General features: G+C 43.7%; 1 protein-coding gene across 1 annotated transcript in view; it reads right to left on the bottom strand.

The window, feature by feature from the left end:
* GALNT12 (polypeptide N-acetylgalactosaminyltransferase 12) overlaps positions 1-16447 on the bottom strand; it is a 49771-nt gene that overhangs the window by 16818 nt on the left and 16506 nt on the right. The window contains exons 4-7 of the mRNA XM_033069835.1: positions 14839-15024; positions 12517-12634; positions 6299-6475; positions 3589-3720 (exon numbers count right to left, since the gene is read on the bottom strand). Of these exons, the coding sequence (XP_032925726.1) occupies positions 3589-3720; positions 6299-6475; positions 12517-12634; positions 14839-15024 (613 nt within the window). The remainder of the gene's footprint in view (positions 1-3588; positions 3721-6298; positions 6476-12516; positions 12635-14838; positions 15025-16447) is intronic.

Here is a 16447-nt window from a genome sequence, read left to right as displayed (position 1 = left end):
ATAGTTTATATTTGTTTGTAAGCTGCAAAAAGCATAAAGAGCTGTCAACTCTTAGAAGAGGATTCTGATATTGAACCCATTGCCTCTGCCCTTGCAGGTCTAAGGTGACCTCCAGATTAAAAATTAACATGTTGGTTTAATATACACAATCCCTTATGATTTGAAAGCACTTAGCACCAACTCTCTTTCCCATCACCAGAGCATCATCTTTTTCATCAGATAAAATGGACGAACATATGTTTCAAAGTACAGTAATTTCACGACTATAAGGCGCACCCTTTTGACTAAATTTTTCCCTCGAACCCGGAAGTGCGCCTTATAGTCCGGTGCGCCTTATCTGATGTACAAAGCGGCGAAATTTGCCAAACCGGAAGTGTGAGCTGAGAGCCGTGGGGGGAGCCGGAAGTGCCACTGCAGCCGGCTGGGGGCGGGCCCGGAGGCCCGCGGCACTGCCCCTGCCGGGTGGAGGCGGGCCAGGGGGACCAAGGCACCGCCCCTCTCCGGTCCAGGCAGTCCTGGGGCCTCATGGCTGCCGGGTGAATGTGGGCTAGGGAGGCCGCGGCACCCGCCTTCCCGGGTCCAGGCAGTCCCGGGAGCCCACGGCTGCCGGGTGAATGTGGGCAAGGGGGGCCGCGGCACCCCCATTCCCGGGTGGAAGCAGTCCCAGGAGCCCATGGCTGCCGGGTGAATGAGGGCAAGGGGGGCCGCGGCACCCGCCTTCCCGGGTCCAGGCAGTCGCAGGAGCCCATGGCTGCCGGGTGAATGAGGGCAAGGGGGGCCGCGGCACCCGCCTTCCCGGGTCCAGGCAGTCCCGGGAGCCCACGGCTGCCGGGTGAATGTGGGCAAGGGGGGCCGCGGCACCCCCATTCCCGGGTGGAAGCAGTCCCAGGAGCCCACGGCTGCCAGGTGAATGTGGGCAAGGGGGGCCGCGGCACCCCCATTCCCGGGTGGAAGCAGTCCCAGGAGCCCATGGCTGCCAGGTGAATGAGGGCAAGGGGGGCCGCGGTACCCGCCTTCCCGGGTCCAGGCAGTCCCAGGAGCCCATGGCTGCCGGGTGAATGAGGGCAAGGGGGGCCGCGGCACCCGCCTTCCCGGGTCCAGGCAGTCCCGGGAGCCCACGGCTGCCGGGTGAATGTGGGCAAGGGGGGCCGCGGCACCCCCATTCCCGGGTGGAAGCAGTCCCAAGAGCCCATGGCTGCCGGGTGAATGAGGGCAAGGGGGGCCGCGGCACCCCCATTCCCGGGTGGAAGCAGTCCCAGGAGCCCATGGCTGCCGGGTGAATGAGGGCAAGGGGGGCCGCGGCACCCGCCTTCCCGGGTCCAGGCAGTCCCGGGAGCCCACGGCTGCCGGGTGAATGTGGGCAAGGGGGGCCGCGGCACCCCCATTCCCGGGTGGAAGCAGTCCCAGGAGCCCATGGCTGCCAGGTGAATGTGGGCAAGGGGGGCCGCGGCACCCCCATTCCCGGGTGGAAGCAGTCCCAGGAGCCCATGGCTGCCGGGTGAATGAGGGCAAGGGGGGCCGCGGCACCCGCCTTCCCGGGTCCAGGCAGTCCCAGGAGCCCATGGCTGCCGGGTGAATGAGGGCAAGGGGGGCCGCGGCACCCCCATTCCCGGGTGGAAGCAGTCCCAGGAGCCCATGGCTGCCGGGTGAATGAGGGCAAGGGGGGCCGCGGCACCCGCCTTCCCGGGTCCAGGCAGTCCCGGGAGCCCACGGCTGCCGGGTGAATGTGGGCAAGGGGGGCCGCGGCACCCGCCTTCCCGGGTCCAGGCAGTCCCGGGAGCCCACGGCTGCCAGGTGAATGTGGGCAAGGGGGGCCGCGGCACCCCCATTCCCGGGTGGAAGCAGTCCCAGGAGCCCATGGCTGCCAGGTGAATGTGGGCAAGGGGGGCCGCGGCACCCCCATTCCCGGGTGGAAGCAGTCCCAAGAGCCCATGGCTGCCGGGTGAATGAGGGCAAGGGGGGCCGCGGCACCCGCCTTCCCGGGTCCAGGCAGTCCCGGGAGCCCACGGCTGCCGGGTGAATGTGGGCAAGGGGGGCCGCGGCACCCGCCTTCCCGGGTCCAGGCAGTCCCGGGAGCCCACGGCTGCCAGGTGAATGTGGGCAAGGGGGGCCGCGGCACCCCCATTCCCGGGTGGAAGCAGTCCCAGGAGCCCACGGCTGCCGCGTGAATGTGGGCTAGGAAGCCCACGGCAACCCCGCTCCTGGCTCCAGGCAGCCGCGGGAGCCCATGGCTGCCGGATGAAGGCAGGCTAGGGAGCCGGCAGCAGCCCCGTTCCTGGGTCCAGGCAGTCCTGGGGAGCCATGGCTGCCGCGTGAATGTGGGCTAGGAGAGCCACGGCAACCCCGCTCCTGGCTCCAGGCAGCCGCGGGAGCCCATGGCTGCCGGATGAAGGCAGGCTAGGGAGCCGGCAGCAGCCCCGTTCCTGGGTCCAGGCAGTCCTGGGGAGCCATGGCTGCCGCGTGAATGTGGGCTAGGAGGGCCACAGCAACCCCGCTCCTGGCTCCAGGCAGCCGCGGGAGCCCATGGCTGCCGGATGAAGGCAGGCTAGGGAGCCGGCAGCAGCCCCGTTCCTGGGTCCAGGCAGTCCTGGGGAGCCATGGCTGCCGCGTGAATGTGGGCTAGGAGGGCCACGGCAACCCCGCTCCTGGCTCCAGGCAGCCGCGGGAGCCCATGGCTGCCGGATGAAGGCAGGCTAGGGAGCCGGCAGCAGCCCCGTTCCTGGGTCCAGGCAGTCCTGGGGAGCCATGGCTGCCGCGTGAATGTGGGCTAGGAGGGCCACGGCAACCCCGCTCCTGGCTCCAGGCAGCCGCGGGAGCCCATGGCTGCCGGATGAAGGCAGGCTAGGGGGCCGGCAGCAGCCCCGTTCCTGGGTCCAGGCAGTCCTGGGGAGCCATGGCTGCCGCGTGAATGCGGGCTGGGGGGCCGCGGCACCCCCCTTCTCAGGTGGAAGCAGTCCCGGGGGCCCATGGCTGCCGGGTCCAGGGTGGCTCGGTGGCTCGCGGCACCGCCCCTACCGGGTGGAGGTGGCCCCGGGGGCCAATGGCTGCCGGGTGGAGGCGGGGCCTCGGCCAGCAACCCCACGGGGTGAGCTGGGGGCGGGGCCTCACTGCAAAAAAAAAGTGCGCCTTATAGACCGGTGCGCCTTATCTGATCTACAAAGTTGCAAATTTTGCCGAATCCGGGGGATGCGCCTTATAGTCCGGTGCGCCTTATAGTTGTGAAATTACTGTACACTCTTTTTCTTTTCAATTCAACAAGTAAAATAAAACACTTTACTTTTCTCTTTTTTTTTTGTTATGCAATGTTTCAAGAAATAAAAACCTTATCATTTCCAGCCTTTAACAGATCCAAGATATCACTTTGAATTCATGGCAATATTACCTGTTCTCATACTCGGTCACAGAACTCCTTCATAAACAGCATTCCCTTACATAAAGTTCTGATAGAAACCACATTTTAAAGCCTATCAATTTTAACTGAATTCTACCAAAATCCTAAACTGATTTAGGCACAAAAACACCTTCACACTGACTTAGTAGGAGAGCTCAGAGAACTGTGAGCAGGCCCCCTTCTCAGCAGCCACATACCATTCCAAAGAAGCCTGGTCTGTCCTCGGGTACATGAAGTTCTGGATATACGTTCTCCAAAAACCATTTGAAGTCCTTACATTTCAGCTTCTCTCGTAGAAGTCTCCTTTCTGTCACATCTCCATATGGTTCCTGGGGAAAAAAAAATAAAATAAGAAGAAAGAAGAAAAAAAATTAAAAAAAAATATCTAGAACAGATGCTCCCTTTTAAATTATCTGTATACATTATTAGGAACCGTATGTTACAGTGATGAGTAGGACTTCTAGCCAGGAAAAATCACCATGTTTGGGTGCTGGATTTGATTTCATTATCCTTACATTTGTTAAATGTTGACAAAAAAGAATTGGAACTGTGCAAGTAAAACTTTAAAATATTCTAGAAGACAGTTTGTCTGAGAAAACTCCCTGAATCTGCAAGTGAGGAAGCCCTTGAATACAGATTGCCAGAGACTGAGAAGGCGTATTGGAAAATAAAACTTCCTTTAGATAGATAATTGAAAATTTCCAAAGCAGTGAATGAATCTTGAGGATTTTAAATCATACCACTATCCATTTGCAAATTACCTGTATAGTTTTACACTTAGGTGATGAAATTTGTAAAATCTGCTAATGCATCCTTTGAACTTCACCATTTTGGGGGGTGGGAGTATGAAATCTTAAACCTCTAGAGAAAAGCTTTCATTGCAGACTTTTCCCTGTCTATGGACTAGAGCAGAGTTCACATCTTTTTATGTCTGTCTTCAAAAACCTATCTTTATATTGACTAGGGACTTCAGATAGTCAGACATGAGACAGTGTTTGCAGCCCCTAGATTTTTACAGGTCACTTGATGCACTCTTTCATCAAACCACAAATGTATTTGTGTTTCTCAAAGCTGTGGAAATCCAGTGAAAACACAAAGCAGATGTACAGCAGAGGCAGAGAATGCCTGTTTGAATAAACAAACAGCGTGACATATTAGCTCTGCAGTCTGAACATTAATCTTGAAGTGAAACTTCATGGAACCAATTTTTGCAGCTATAGCATCAATCATTTTCCTGTTGTGCTGCAGAATTGAATATTTGGATTTGATGAAGTAAAAAGGTCTGAACTCAACTGCTGCAACAAGTGGTGCACAGAGTATTATGGAAACCAAAGTTCATTGGCAGTTGCTTTAATACAGGGAAAAATAACCTGCATGAGTTTCAGCTTATATCCACTGTGTTATGATAAGCCAATACATGAAACTTCCAGTACTAATACAAAAATATCCTTTAAAGTTAAAGCTTTGTCATTATAGACATAAGATGCCCAGCACTTTACAAGAAAAATTGTCAGCATTTATTGCTCTTTTTGTGTATGACAAGCTGAAATCAGCCTGGCGTTGCCTACGGGCAAATCCCATATTTCTCTCCAAGTCAGGCTCTGATAATAAAACCTAAATGGCTTTTATGATGTTAAAGTAAACCAATTATTACAAATGTGTGGACTATAATAATCTAATTACCCAATTTAATCCAAACAAACACATGATGAAAGCTAACAAAATTCATCTTCTCCAGCATCTCTTTTAAAAGCCTGATGTTTTCAGGAGCAGTTTTCCCTTGCTGTGTCTATTGGGGTTGGTCACTCAAATGAGTGGGGGGCTCCTTGTGCACCATACTGATTCCTCAGGTCTGATCCAGTGCAGCTGGAGGTGGATGCCCAGCAGCCCATCCCAGGCACAAAAGCAGAAAGGCAGTGTTTAGAAAACTTTTCATGCAAAGAGATCATGCTGGGGAGATCAGGCACCTCCAGAAACAAGCAACAGCAGACAATGATTTCTTTGGGGCCTGAATTTCGGACCCTGTGACAGAGGTTTATTTAATTCATTTCTAGACACTGCGAGGACATTTCAGGGTTAACTGTTTTCTAGTTTCCTTCAGGCCCCTCCCAATAAATATGTCCAAGTTATGAATTTGCACACTGCTCTACTGTTTTGACATACTCAATTTTCACAGTAATAATCTCCTGAAAAATTCTGCAATCAATGATCTTGTATTTTCATTTAAAGGAAAATAAAAGTATTAACTTAAAAGAACCTCCAAACCCAACAGAACTGACGCTTGAAACATTTTATTAGGAACATTTTCATTTGAGTTCCCATGACTGATTTTAATTAATTTAATCTTTTCAATATTGATTTTGGTTTTGGTTTGGTGGTTTGTTTTTTTTTTTTTTTTTTTTGCTAAATATAGTGCAGCAGTAAATCAAACATAAAAATCTATTTTGTTTTACATCAGTCCAAAGTTTTACAATTATCACAAGACAGGTAATTTTGCTAAATATTATTACCATGCTGTTCACCTGAAAGTCTGCTATCCACTGAAACTTGTTGATTTGCATTCATTAATTGTTCAATTTTTATTGAGAGTCTTGCATCAGCCATTTCACAGAATTGCACATTTTAGGCTACACAACTCCTCCTTGCTTTGATGACCCCACTTCACATTATTCTTTCATTTATTGATTTAATATTGACACAGATTGGGGCATCTTGTACTCTTAGAAAATTTTTAATTTTTTCCAAGGAATTAAAAATTATACACTTATCCTATGCCTGGGAAAAAGTTTCAGAAGGAATAAGAAATAAACATAAAAAGCACTGCATGTTAAATAGTAGCTTAGTCGATAGTTAGTAGGTTGAAAACAAATTCTGCTGAAATTCCAGGAACAATGGAGTTGAACTCACCAGGCGGGCGTGTGGGTTTCGGTGGTAATAAAGTTGTTTATATCCATCCATCCACACTTCAGCTGCACGCACACTGTTTGCCAAAGCTTTGGAGCGCGAGTATGGAGCTTGTTTGGGGAAAACGTGACCTACATGGGAGCAAGGATGGATCTCAAGGCTTCCTCCACATTGCCATATCTGAGCAAAGAATTGACATATCATTAATTTGAGTCTTTTGCAAGCTCAAGGATATAGTAAGGATAACACCATCTCAAGAATACCATACCATACTACAAGTAACACATACAATAATTTTGTGTCTCATTTGAAGATTGAACTGCATAAAATTAAATCTTTGTTGCTCTAAGTAATTTGCTCTGAGTTCACAAGGAGATAACCACATCTCTGGTTTTATCTGGAGAACAATATTCCTTTCTCAGTTTTATTTTCTCACAATAAGATGTGGTCTACAATATAAGATATGCAAGCATTGTGGAAAAAAAAAACAAAAACCAAAAAGAAACATGGTTTTTTTTTCCAAATTAACCACATAAATAGCTACCTCAAAAAGAAACCAGTAGCTGATAACTAATTTTTACCAGAAATCTATAGATATGTATATATCTATTGTACTGTAAAGCAGACTTGACAAAACAGGTAAGCTTGTTATGTCATCGAAGAACAGCTGTATTCCCATTTGTACATTCACCAATCTAGAAGGGAGGCATAGGCTCCTGGTGATAAAATCCCAATAACCTTTTCCATTGGAAAGCTGGCAAAGGTACCCCAGACCCAACACACAGGAAAAGCAAAGTACTTCTATAACTTATGGTGGTCCAACCAACAACAATGGAACAGCCTCTCCTATCTAAACCAATATTCCTGCTTGATGCCGAGGAAGAACATGCACCTGAATGTGGAATTGGCAGAACCCTGCAAATCATCACTCTGCCCTTGTGCTCATGTTCCTGCCTCTCTGGCTCCCCAGGCTGGGAAATGTACAGCCCATGAGAAAAAGTCCAGAAACAACCATCAAGTGAATCCATTAGCCTCAGCACTCTGTACACATTTTTGTAATTACATTCTTCTCCTCTGAAAACCAAGCACTTTTGGCCGTTCATCTGCACAGCCACTTTCCCATCAGCCATTCTGATCTCAGCTTTGATTACTTGAAAGGAAAGCACAGCTAGATATTTCTTATGTCTATTCAATATTAGGTGTGACCACAACATGGCAGATGCCCCATTTCTGAAGAGGGCCTGAAACAAGGTTTCTGAAATTTAGTCAGATGGGAGGAAGGTGGGGTATGTTGCTGTACTTGAACTAACTTGAGGCTTGAACTAACAGTGGCTGTTATAGACTTTCCATTAAAGATTTAGAATTCTTCTCATGTATTCAACCATGCATAATTGGCAGCTCATCATTCCTTCGTAAATGGAAGACAAAGGAAATTAGCTGCCATAGGCTTAAGGGGTAGAGGTTTGCTCCCTGACAACCTTCTTGTACAAGAAATACAGTTTTAATTACATGTTATTCAAATGAACACAGCAGGAATGAAAGATATGAGGTAGCAAATAAAAGCTCTGCTGCTAACAGTGTCAAAAGATCAGTGTTAGGACTTTTCCCATCTCTCTCTCTGGGAGTTTTAGGGATCTAAAAAGATGAAGGCTTTCAGCTCAGGAGACAGGAATTGGTTTTAGACTGCTAGCTTTTAGGGTTTTTTTTAAAGTTACTTAGAATTTCTCTCAAATTTCTAAATTTGGAAATCAGTAAGTGTCATCTCCATTGATTTGGTTTTGGATACCAACATGGGACTTTATGCATGGCACAATACTGTGTTTAATTACCAAAGTGTAAGCACTCTAACATGTTCACTTTTAAAACAGAGTTTCCTTAAAAATGTAACAATTATCCAATACTCCCTATAGTTGAGTAATACATTACTCAACTATAGGGAGTATTGGATAATTGTTACTTTCTTGATTTAAAATTTTCATTTCTTGTTTTTCAGGTGTGGTTTCTCTCTTCTTTTTTGTTGATTTTCAGGGAAGTAATATATTTGTCATTTGAACAAAGATGATTAAAGGAACTCTACTAAAAAATCTAGAATTCTGTACTGATCTTTTAAACAATCTGCATATTTTCTTAGGTAAGTTATTATACTGCTATTTTAAAAGATACTATGAAACCAACTATCCCCTCTTACTTTAAGACCTCCTTTTTTGAGATTTGTCTCAAAACAATATTTTTCATTATTATTATTTCAATGTTCAGGATGATTTTTTAAAGCTGTGATTTACTATTCAAGATTTGTCAGCAAATATTAAGACCCATAAGTTTATTATTTTAACAATTTCCAATGTCATATTTCACATAAGAAATTTTTATTAATCTTCAATATTGAGATCAATGTGCTTTTTATATTAGGAACAGATGATAAAGACGACTGCAATAAAAATGTAGTTAAGAAGGAAGCACATGTTTCAGCTCTTCCATAATAAAATCTGATTTCAAAGGAATGAAACAAACTGACCATACCTCTGTTAAATTGATGACAAAAAGAGAATTCCATAACAGCTGAATTTTTAATAATTAAAGCTCTCTAAAAAATAACTGTAGGTTGCTAAGCAATACTCATTAAATTCTAAGTATTTCATAAAAACAGTACAAGAATTATCTTGTCATTCTATTACAAAAGAAAATTAAATATACTTCAGCTAAACAATTCCTCAAAAGGTTTATTCATATTCATTTTAATAGAAAAATTATGACTTCTATAAAAAATCAGGTACAAATGAACAGCCATAAAATAAAGCGAGGAATTTAATAGAGAAACTAAAGTTGATTACTAAATGCTAAATAAGTGGCTCTGCAGAACATTCTCCATGAAACTAGTTCAACCTTCTTTAACAGAAAAGCACATAAGGTTTCATGCATATTTTGTAAGCTTACGTATATGTAGGTCTGTTTCTTTACTAGGTCTGGATAACTCACAGCTTTCATTATAAAAGCACATGTTTTTCCTTCACTTCAATAAGAAAACAAGGTGACACTCCTTTTTTCACTTTCACTTTCATCTTGATGCAAGCAGACTATGAGCATATTTTCTTCTGTTTTCAGAGACAGATGGTCGCATTACAAAAAAGTACAGAAAATCTTCAGAATCTCACCTTGGGATTGCCATCCCTGCCAGGGTCTCTGGACAACTGACCTTGTGCTGGGTCAATGAATGCTAAAGAATAAAAGTTCTGCCAGGTCATTCTAACATTTTAAGACTATCTGGAAGAAATAAAAAACATAAAAAGGATGCTACATGCTAAAAAAGGGCAAAATGTGGAAAACCCTACATTTCTGCTGCTCTCTGCTGCAAATTTTTCTTGATGACTTGTGTCTAAGCCCCCAGCGTGGTGCTCATACGCAATCTGATGGAAGCTGGATGGGTGGAGAAGAATCCCACACACATGGACTCACCCTGGCTGCTCTCAATAAGACAGAGTCACAGATCCAGACAAAAAGAAACAATTCAAAAATACTGGAAACACGAAGACCCCAAGTGTTCTGGGGTGTATCATCCAGGCTCATGGGCAGTAACATTTCTGAGAAGAAAGGCCCTTTTGCACATGGTAGGTTGAAGGACAGACCCTAGACCTATTAAGCCTTGGTCCAGAAACAAACTTACATTGCAGCACCACTTGCAAGACGAAGAGCAGAGAGAGGACAGAAGCTGCAACCAGATTCCCTTTGCTCTGAGTACAAGAGGGAGAAGATGAAAGAGCATGTTTTGAATACCTCAGAAAGAGGAATTTCAATGCCCATTATGCCCATGAAGTGAAATTTTATCCAGCCAAATAGCATTAAGCAATCCAAAATCAAGGTACATTGACTCGATTCTGCATTCAGCACGTAGCCTCCATCTCTCTTAGTCATCGTGCTTTTAGCAAAAGCTTTGTCCTTGTTGCACCTCTCAAAACCACAGAGAATTTCTTCAGCTCAGAGCAATCGAAGTGCAAGAAAGAGGAGGCTTGAGGACAAGCCTTTTCATGTCATTGGGAGAGAGTGGTGTTTTCAGAGATGAGAACAACAATAAATTAATTTACAGTGGTTTTGAGTAGTTCTGCTTCCTAATTTTCAGGCCTGACAGGTCTAGAAAACACAAGGACAACAACACTAACAATGATTTATCCCTTCCAACCTCTTGGAACACCGCAGGCAGCCAAAAGAACACAGTTAAACAACATCGTAGCACTCTGCTCTGCTCCACAAAAATCCTCACCACACAGAGCACAAGCACAAGAGCTCCAAATCAAACAGAGCAAAGCATGTTGCCTACAAATGCCCAGATGCTACTGGCAATCTGCACTAGGAAAATTGGCAAGGCCGCGCATATTCATTGGCCATTGCACAGCCTGTCCTGTTAAATCATTTGTCTCCCAGGAGTCTCTTGATCCACCTGCACCTACATGCTGGCTTAGCCCCTTGCAGGTGTTTGTGCATTCTCTCCTGGGGACTCTGCTGCTCCCTTTGTCCTTCTCCTGTGTGCTGGGCCACCTCTGATGCTTCCTCTGTCCCATGAGGAGACCACAGTCCTGCATGCTGAAGGAGTGAAGGCACTGCTCACACACACTACTGCACCCCACAGTGCCCTGGTTCAGGGGAGCCAGTGACATAAAACATGAGACTGGCTGCCAGAGCTTTATAGAGGTCAATGGCAATGGAAGGTTGGTCTAAAGCAGCCGGTACTGGGGCACTCTGAGTCAAAAGGAAGCTGTCTGCAAGCCTTGGTCTCCCCAACAGCAAGACACAAAGAGCAGAAAGCCAAGAGCTGCATGCCAAGTGTGCCATATTAGAGGTTTTCTTCAAGGAGTGGGAGTTCTAAATACACCAGAACTGGAGACTCCTGCTTCAGAGGGTCACAGGGCTGATGGAGGTGGGTCAACTGCTTTGCATTTCAGGTGGAGGCCTGCTGAACCAGACCAAGGCTACTGAGTGGGCTGTTTGGGCTTACATGCCAGAAACTGCTCCCCAGGTGAAAAAGGTGGTGGCCATGAACTTGGATCAAACAGCATTTCCAGCTGAGAAATCTACCTCCAGAGAGAAACCACATCAACTCTGGGCCTGTGCTTGCTATCATCCCTAATAATTTATGTTCCTTATTTTGTTTGTAATTTGTAAATTTTGTTCCTTATTTTTATACCCTCTTTTCTAAGATTTCTGCACTGCTGGAAATGGATTGGAAGAGCAGCCAGGAAGTCTCCATGCTTGTCTGGTTAACACACAGACCATCCAGAGAGACAGTCTGCTGATGTCTCCTTTCTCAATAAAGTGGTTTTGTAGCATTAAAATGCTATTTAACCTTGAAATCTGTCACCACCCGGTAAAAAAGACAAAAACCCTGTACCATGAGCCAATGACTCACAGAAATGCAAACATGACCATCAAAAATAACAGATGATGGGCAGAACAGACAAGGGTAATCCAGGATAGTAAGTTGTGAACTCCCTGAAAGCCAAAAGCAGCCCTAAGCATCTCTCTTACATCACTACTGGATGACTTCAAATGTGATTTGGGGAAACCATAGGCAGCCAGTGCTCGGTGGGAACCAGCCACAGCACTGGTAACAGCTGAGCTGAGGAGAACACTGCTTTGCTGATCAGTGTGGAATGTCCTGGGTCCCCTCTCTTTTCCTGCTGTAAATCCTTTTCCTTGCAGCTATCTGACTCACTTGGTCATGCCTCCTGTGGGGTACAACTCTACAGTTACTGGAGATCTTCCCTCCCACCTTTTATAACCTTTGTATAAACTTTTTCTTAGGTGAAACATATATAGAATAAAGCCTTAAAATCAGTACAGGGGCTGCCTTCTCTGCCCCACTGGGAACTGCTCACTCCATCAACCACAGCAAAAACTCTGAGTCACATCAAAGCACTACAAATCTTCCCAATGACTTCCTTCAAGCTGCAGGATGTAAACTTCACCCACTAGTATCACACCCCTTTTTACATTTTATACTAAGGCTCAAAACAAAGACATGTTTTTAAAATTGCTTTAAAATGGCTATTTGGAAGAAAAGTACAGGTATCCTGATGTGCAAGAACAAGATTCATATAAACACCTTCCAAAATAGTCCCTTCTTAGCACTTGCTTACATTACAGTTACCTCATTAAGTAAAAGGGCATGAAGAAAGAAATAGGAACTTGTTGTATTCTGAGGAAAAGAAACTTTCAATTAAGCCACCTACCCTAAATGAGAACTCAAGGTTTTCTCCTCCCCAGACTTCCATTCCTGTGTCATAGGAACCAAGATAATCAAAATACTTCTTGCTCACAGAAAATAATCCACCTGCCATGGTTGGAGACCTATAAAAGAGAATAGTAACTCTGAACTGAGTAAAAAGAAAAAATATTAAACTAATGCAACAGTTAAAAAAATATAGAATATATTTTTATTTTCTATTTTCTCAGTCTTTTCTGGATACAAAGTAACAGTGAGAAATTTTGTTATAAAAAACTGTAGTGTCTTTGTGTATAAATGAAGAGCCTCTTCACATAACAGAACATTAGTTTCTTTGTGGCAGAACTGTATTAGTTGGCTCTGAAATTCTAAGTGCTTATCTATCTATCTATCTATCTATCTATGTTAAGAATCCCTATCTATTTTACTTAACCAATAATTAAAGAAACACTTGTGCTTTAGTAATTAAAAACAACATTCTTGATCCCACTAACATCAATTGAAAAAACTCTCAGACTTTAATTATTAAGTAAATATAGCCCCTAAAGAGACTTGTTCTCTTTCTAAGAAAATCTACCCACATGTGTGTTCTTAAATTTTTTACTACATTCGGAAGGAAAAAAAAAAAAAATCAGGAGTCATGACTGGTCATCATTGAAGATCACAAGGCCCAGAGTGACAGAGCACACTTAAGGGATGTGCTTCCAGTAGAGTAGAGTGTGCACATGTACATAAGCTTGTATTTGTTCAATATTGTTCCTTATTATTTACAGTTTGAGAATGACTCTCTTTAATGTGCCAAGTATAAAATGCTGGTTAGAACTAAGTTCAGCTGACATTATGTGAATTTTACTAAGTTGCCGCTGAGGTAAATGTTAACAAAAGCAAGATATATGATCAATTGCTCTTAATCTGTCAAAACTAATTTTACCAGCTATCTTTTTGAAGCAACAGTGTCTCACACTGTCATATATCATTTCAAAGAATGGAATGAGATGAGACAAGACAGAAGTAAAAATAACAAACTCCGTAACCAGTCAAGTCCTTCTGGCTCCCTCCAGATCTCATCTTTCCAAACCAAGCTGTTGGTGACACCACTCCCAGCACTGCTGCTTTCTCCAGACACTTGTCGAGCTCACAGTCTTCAGGCTACCATGAAACTTTATCTCTCATCATTTTCCTCTTGGCATGTCAAAGATGATTCTTCTTATCATGAAGAAAAAAATGCATCATATCTGAACTAAACGTTTTAAAAATATTTATTCTATTTGGATTTTTATTTTTTAAGGACTAATACATGCTAAGAAAGACTCAATTACTACTTCACTTTTCCCATTTAAAAAAAAATGTTCATTCAGTTGAGGAAAAGTTCATTAGTATTTGTGAAATGCTGGGTATTAATATCATGATAAGTAACTTACAAAAGACTGAGAAGAAATAATAATTCTGCATTTTTTGTGGTCTATACAATAACAGACAAAAGTACTAACAAAATGACTGTATTAAACATGCTGAACAGGTTAATTTACTACAAAAAACTGCTGAAATTCAGCAACTACCATAGCAGATGGGGCTAGGTTGAACATGGCAGATCATCAGCTATCAGGATCTTGTCTACCATTCCCATTTTCCAGATGCCTTGTTCGTTCTATTCTCTTACCTCTCCTGAAAACACAGTGTCGAGTGACAAATAATACCAATAGATGGCATCTTGTCTTAAAATAAAACAAAACTAACACACATAATGAAGACATCGGCCTGAGCTCTGCAAGTTAGCCCTTCACAGAAACCATGGTGGATAGAGCTGTATTCTTTCACGCCAGTAAAAAACTGGCAAAAGTTTCACCTTTGAAAACAGCACAGTGAACTACAACTATCATTACAGCACAGAAAAAAAAATTTTTCAAAACTACTTTTACCTTCTTACTGGTTGGTGATTTTTTTTTCCTTTTCATTGTTGCCCATCATACATTTTTTTCAACACAGAGCTCTTTGCTTGGCACAGAGGACATCCTCCAGTATTAGTTAATCAGTTACACTCTTTCCATGTGCTGGTAAGCATCTGTAAGAGTTTGCTTAGAGGAGTCAAGAGACTACTTTGCAATAAGTTTTCGATATGGAAGATGAAATATGAATTTCAGTTTTTAGAGCATTATTTTATCCAGGTGCATGGTAAACAGGAGCTATTTTGGAAAAAAAAATGGGGAACTAAACAAAATATCTACTTTTTAGTAATATGTTCATTTCCCAAATACTTTTCAGCGTTTCTGGCATTTTCAGGTGAAATTAAGAACATATTCACAGTTTCATAGGGTGCATAAAAATTAACCTGATCACGTCGGTCTTGGACTTCCTCCGTTTTTGTTCTCTTTCAGGGATGCTATGCCAAGTGAAGACGAGCCGCCAGTCAAATCCACCAATCTGTGGCTCACCAGCATTTCCCAAGTACTCAAATGTATTCCAGTCAATAACATCAATAACAGGGCAGACAACAGCTGTTTCTTCTTCAGCAATCCTGGTATGTTTTTAAAACAAAATGGTGGCTTCCATTAGAAACTTCTCTAAAAATAAAAAATTAGAGGTGACAAGAACAAAGAATGCTTACAATACTAAACCTGAAATTTTGCACCTTTTTAATTCATGCTGCAATAACAAGGAAATTATGATACAATCAATAGAAGAATAATCTCCACTTTCCTACTGGGGATCATCAGGAGGATGTATCAGGATGGACTCTGCTGGCAAGCATCAACCTTCCTGGATGGTGGAAACAAGGTATGCCAGATGGCTTGAGATAACACATTCAGCATCTGGCTTGGCTGCCATAGCCAGCACCACTTTATCAACAAAAAAAAATGTCCATTTTCTTTTGTACAAGTAGCTGTTTTAGAGAACAGTTTGATTGCATAATTTTGCAAAGATAAATAATAAACCAACCAAGCTCTTGACCCTTGAAGTCATGGCTTTTCTTGTAACTGTGATCATCTGCAAATGTGCTGAGTAGTGTAAGACTAACTCAAAAAGAAGCCCTGAGCTTGGAAAAAAAACAAACCTGCAACATGAGAATTAGACATCCAACAATGAAACATAACTGAAGGAGACTTCCAAAAATCCTGGCAATATAGGAGATGAAAAGGAGAAACAAGACAGCACTGCAGAATGACATTTCTAATACCAAGAGTGATTTAAAGATAGTCAGGATCTTTATCATACTAAGAATACATCAGAGCTGATAACATTTCTTGCAGGTCTACTTCTATAAGGAGTTTGTAGAAACTCCCTTCCTCCCATTTCTCAATATCATGCAGGATTCCTTTCCAAAGGGATTCATCCTTACAGAAGGCAGTGGGATTCTTAGCCTTCTCCTCACTTTCTAGAATGGCCTCCTCAGTACTAGGTGCAATGTCAAGCACACAAACTCAAGCCAAGGTCTTTCTCTTAAATCACTGTTCAGCATATTCCCTGTTCTGGTGTTAGACATCCCCTGACAGTTCAGTGAAAGGAAGTAACTTGTTTGACTTAAAGATGCAGGTATGCACTTTAGCCCTGCATCTGTATTTACATATTTCAGAGGTGAACACATTTTATTGTCAAACAAGTAAGAGATGCAGTGCCTCTGTCATTCAAAGGGAGCTCATTACTCATGGAATTGTTAGGCCAAAAACCTGTAGGCTGACTAACGGTTCATACTGTGAAATTACAGTAGCTTGTGATGGTTAAATGTAGCAGAGAACAGCAGCAATTCCAAAGCAGCATTGTCTGAGATGAGAAAGACCGCTTTAATTGTGAAATAGCCTCTTGTTGCTGAAGGGAATATGTGAAGCAGCTGTTTTCTTCTTTATGATCTCCCATTGAGATCTTGCTTGGTAGAGCACACAAAAAGGCTTACATCAATATTGTTATCTCCTGTCTCACTTGCATAAAACTTGGTACAAATC

This window comes from Catharus ustulatus, chromosome 1 (assembly GCF_009819885.2).
Source record: "Catharus ustulatus isolate bCatUst1 chromosome 1, bCatUst1.pri.v2, whole genome shotgun sequence".
NCBI classification, from domain to species: Eukaryota; Metazoa; Chordata; class Aves; order Passeriformes; family Turdidae; genus Catharus; species Catharus ustulatus.
Note: the sequence above shows the minus strand (reverse complement) of the source record. Positions and strands in the feature narration are given on the sequence as shown.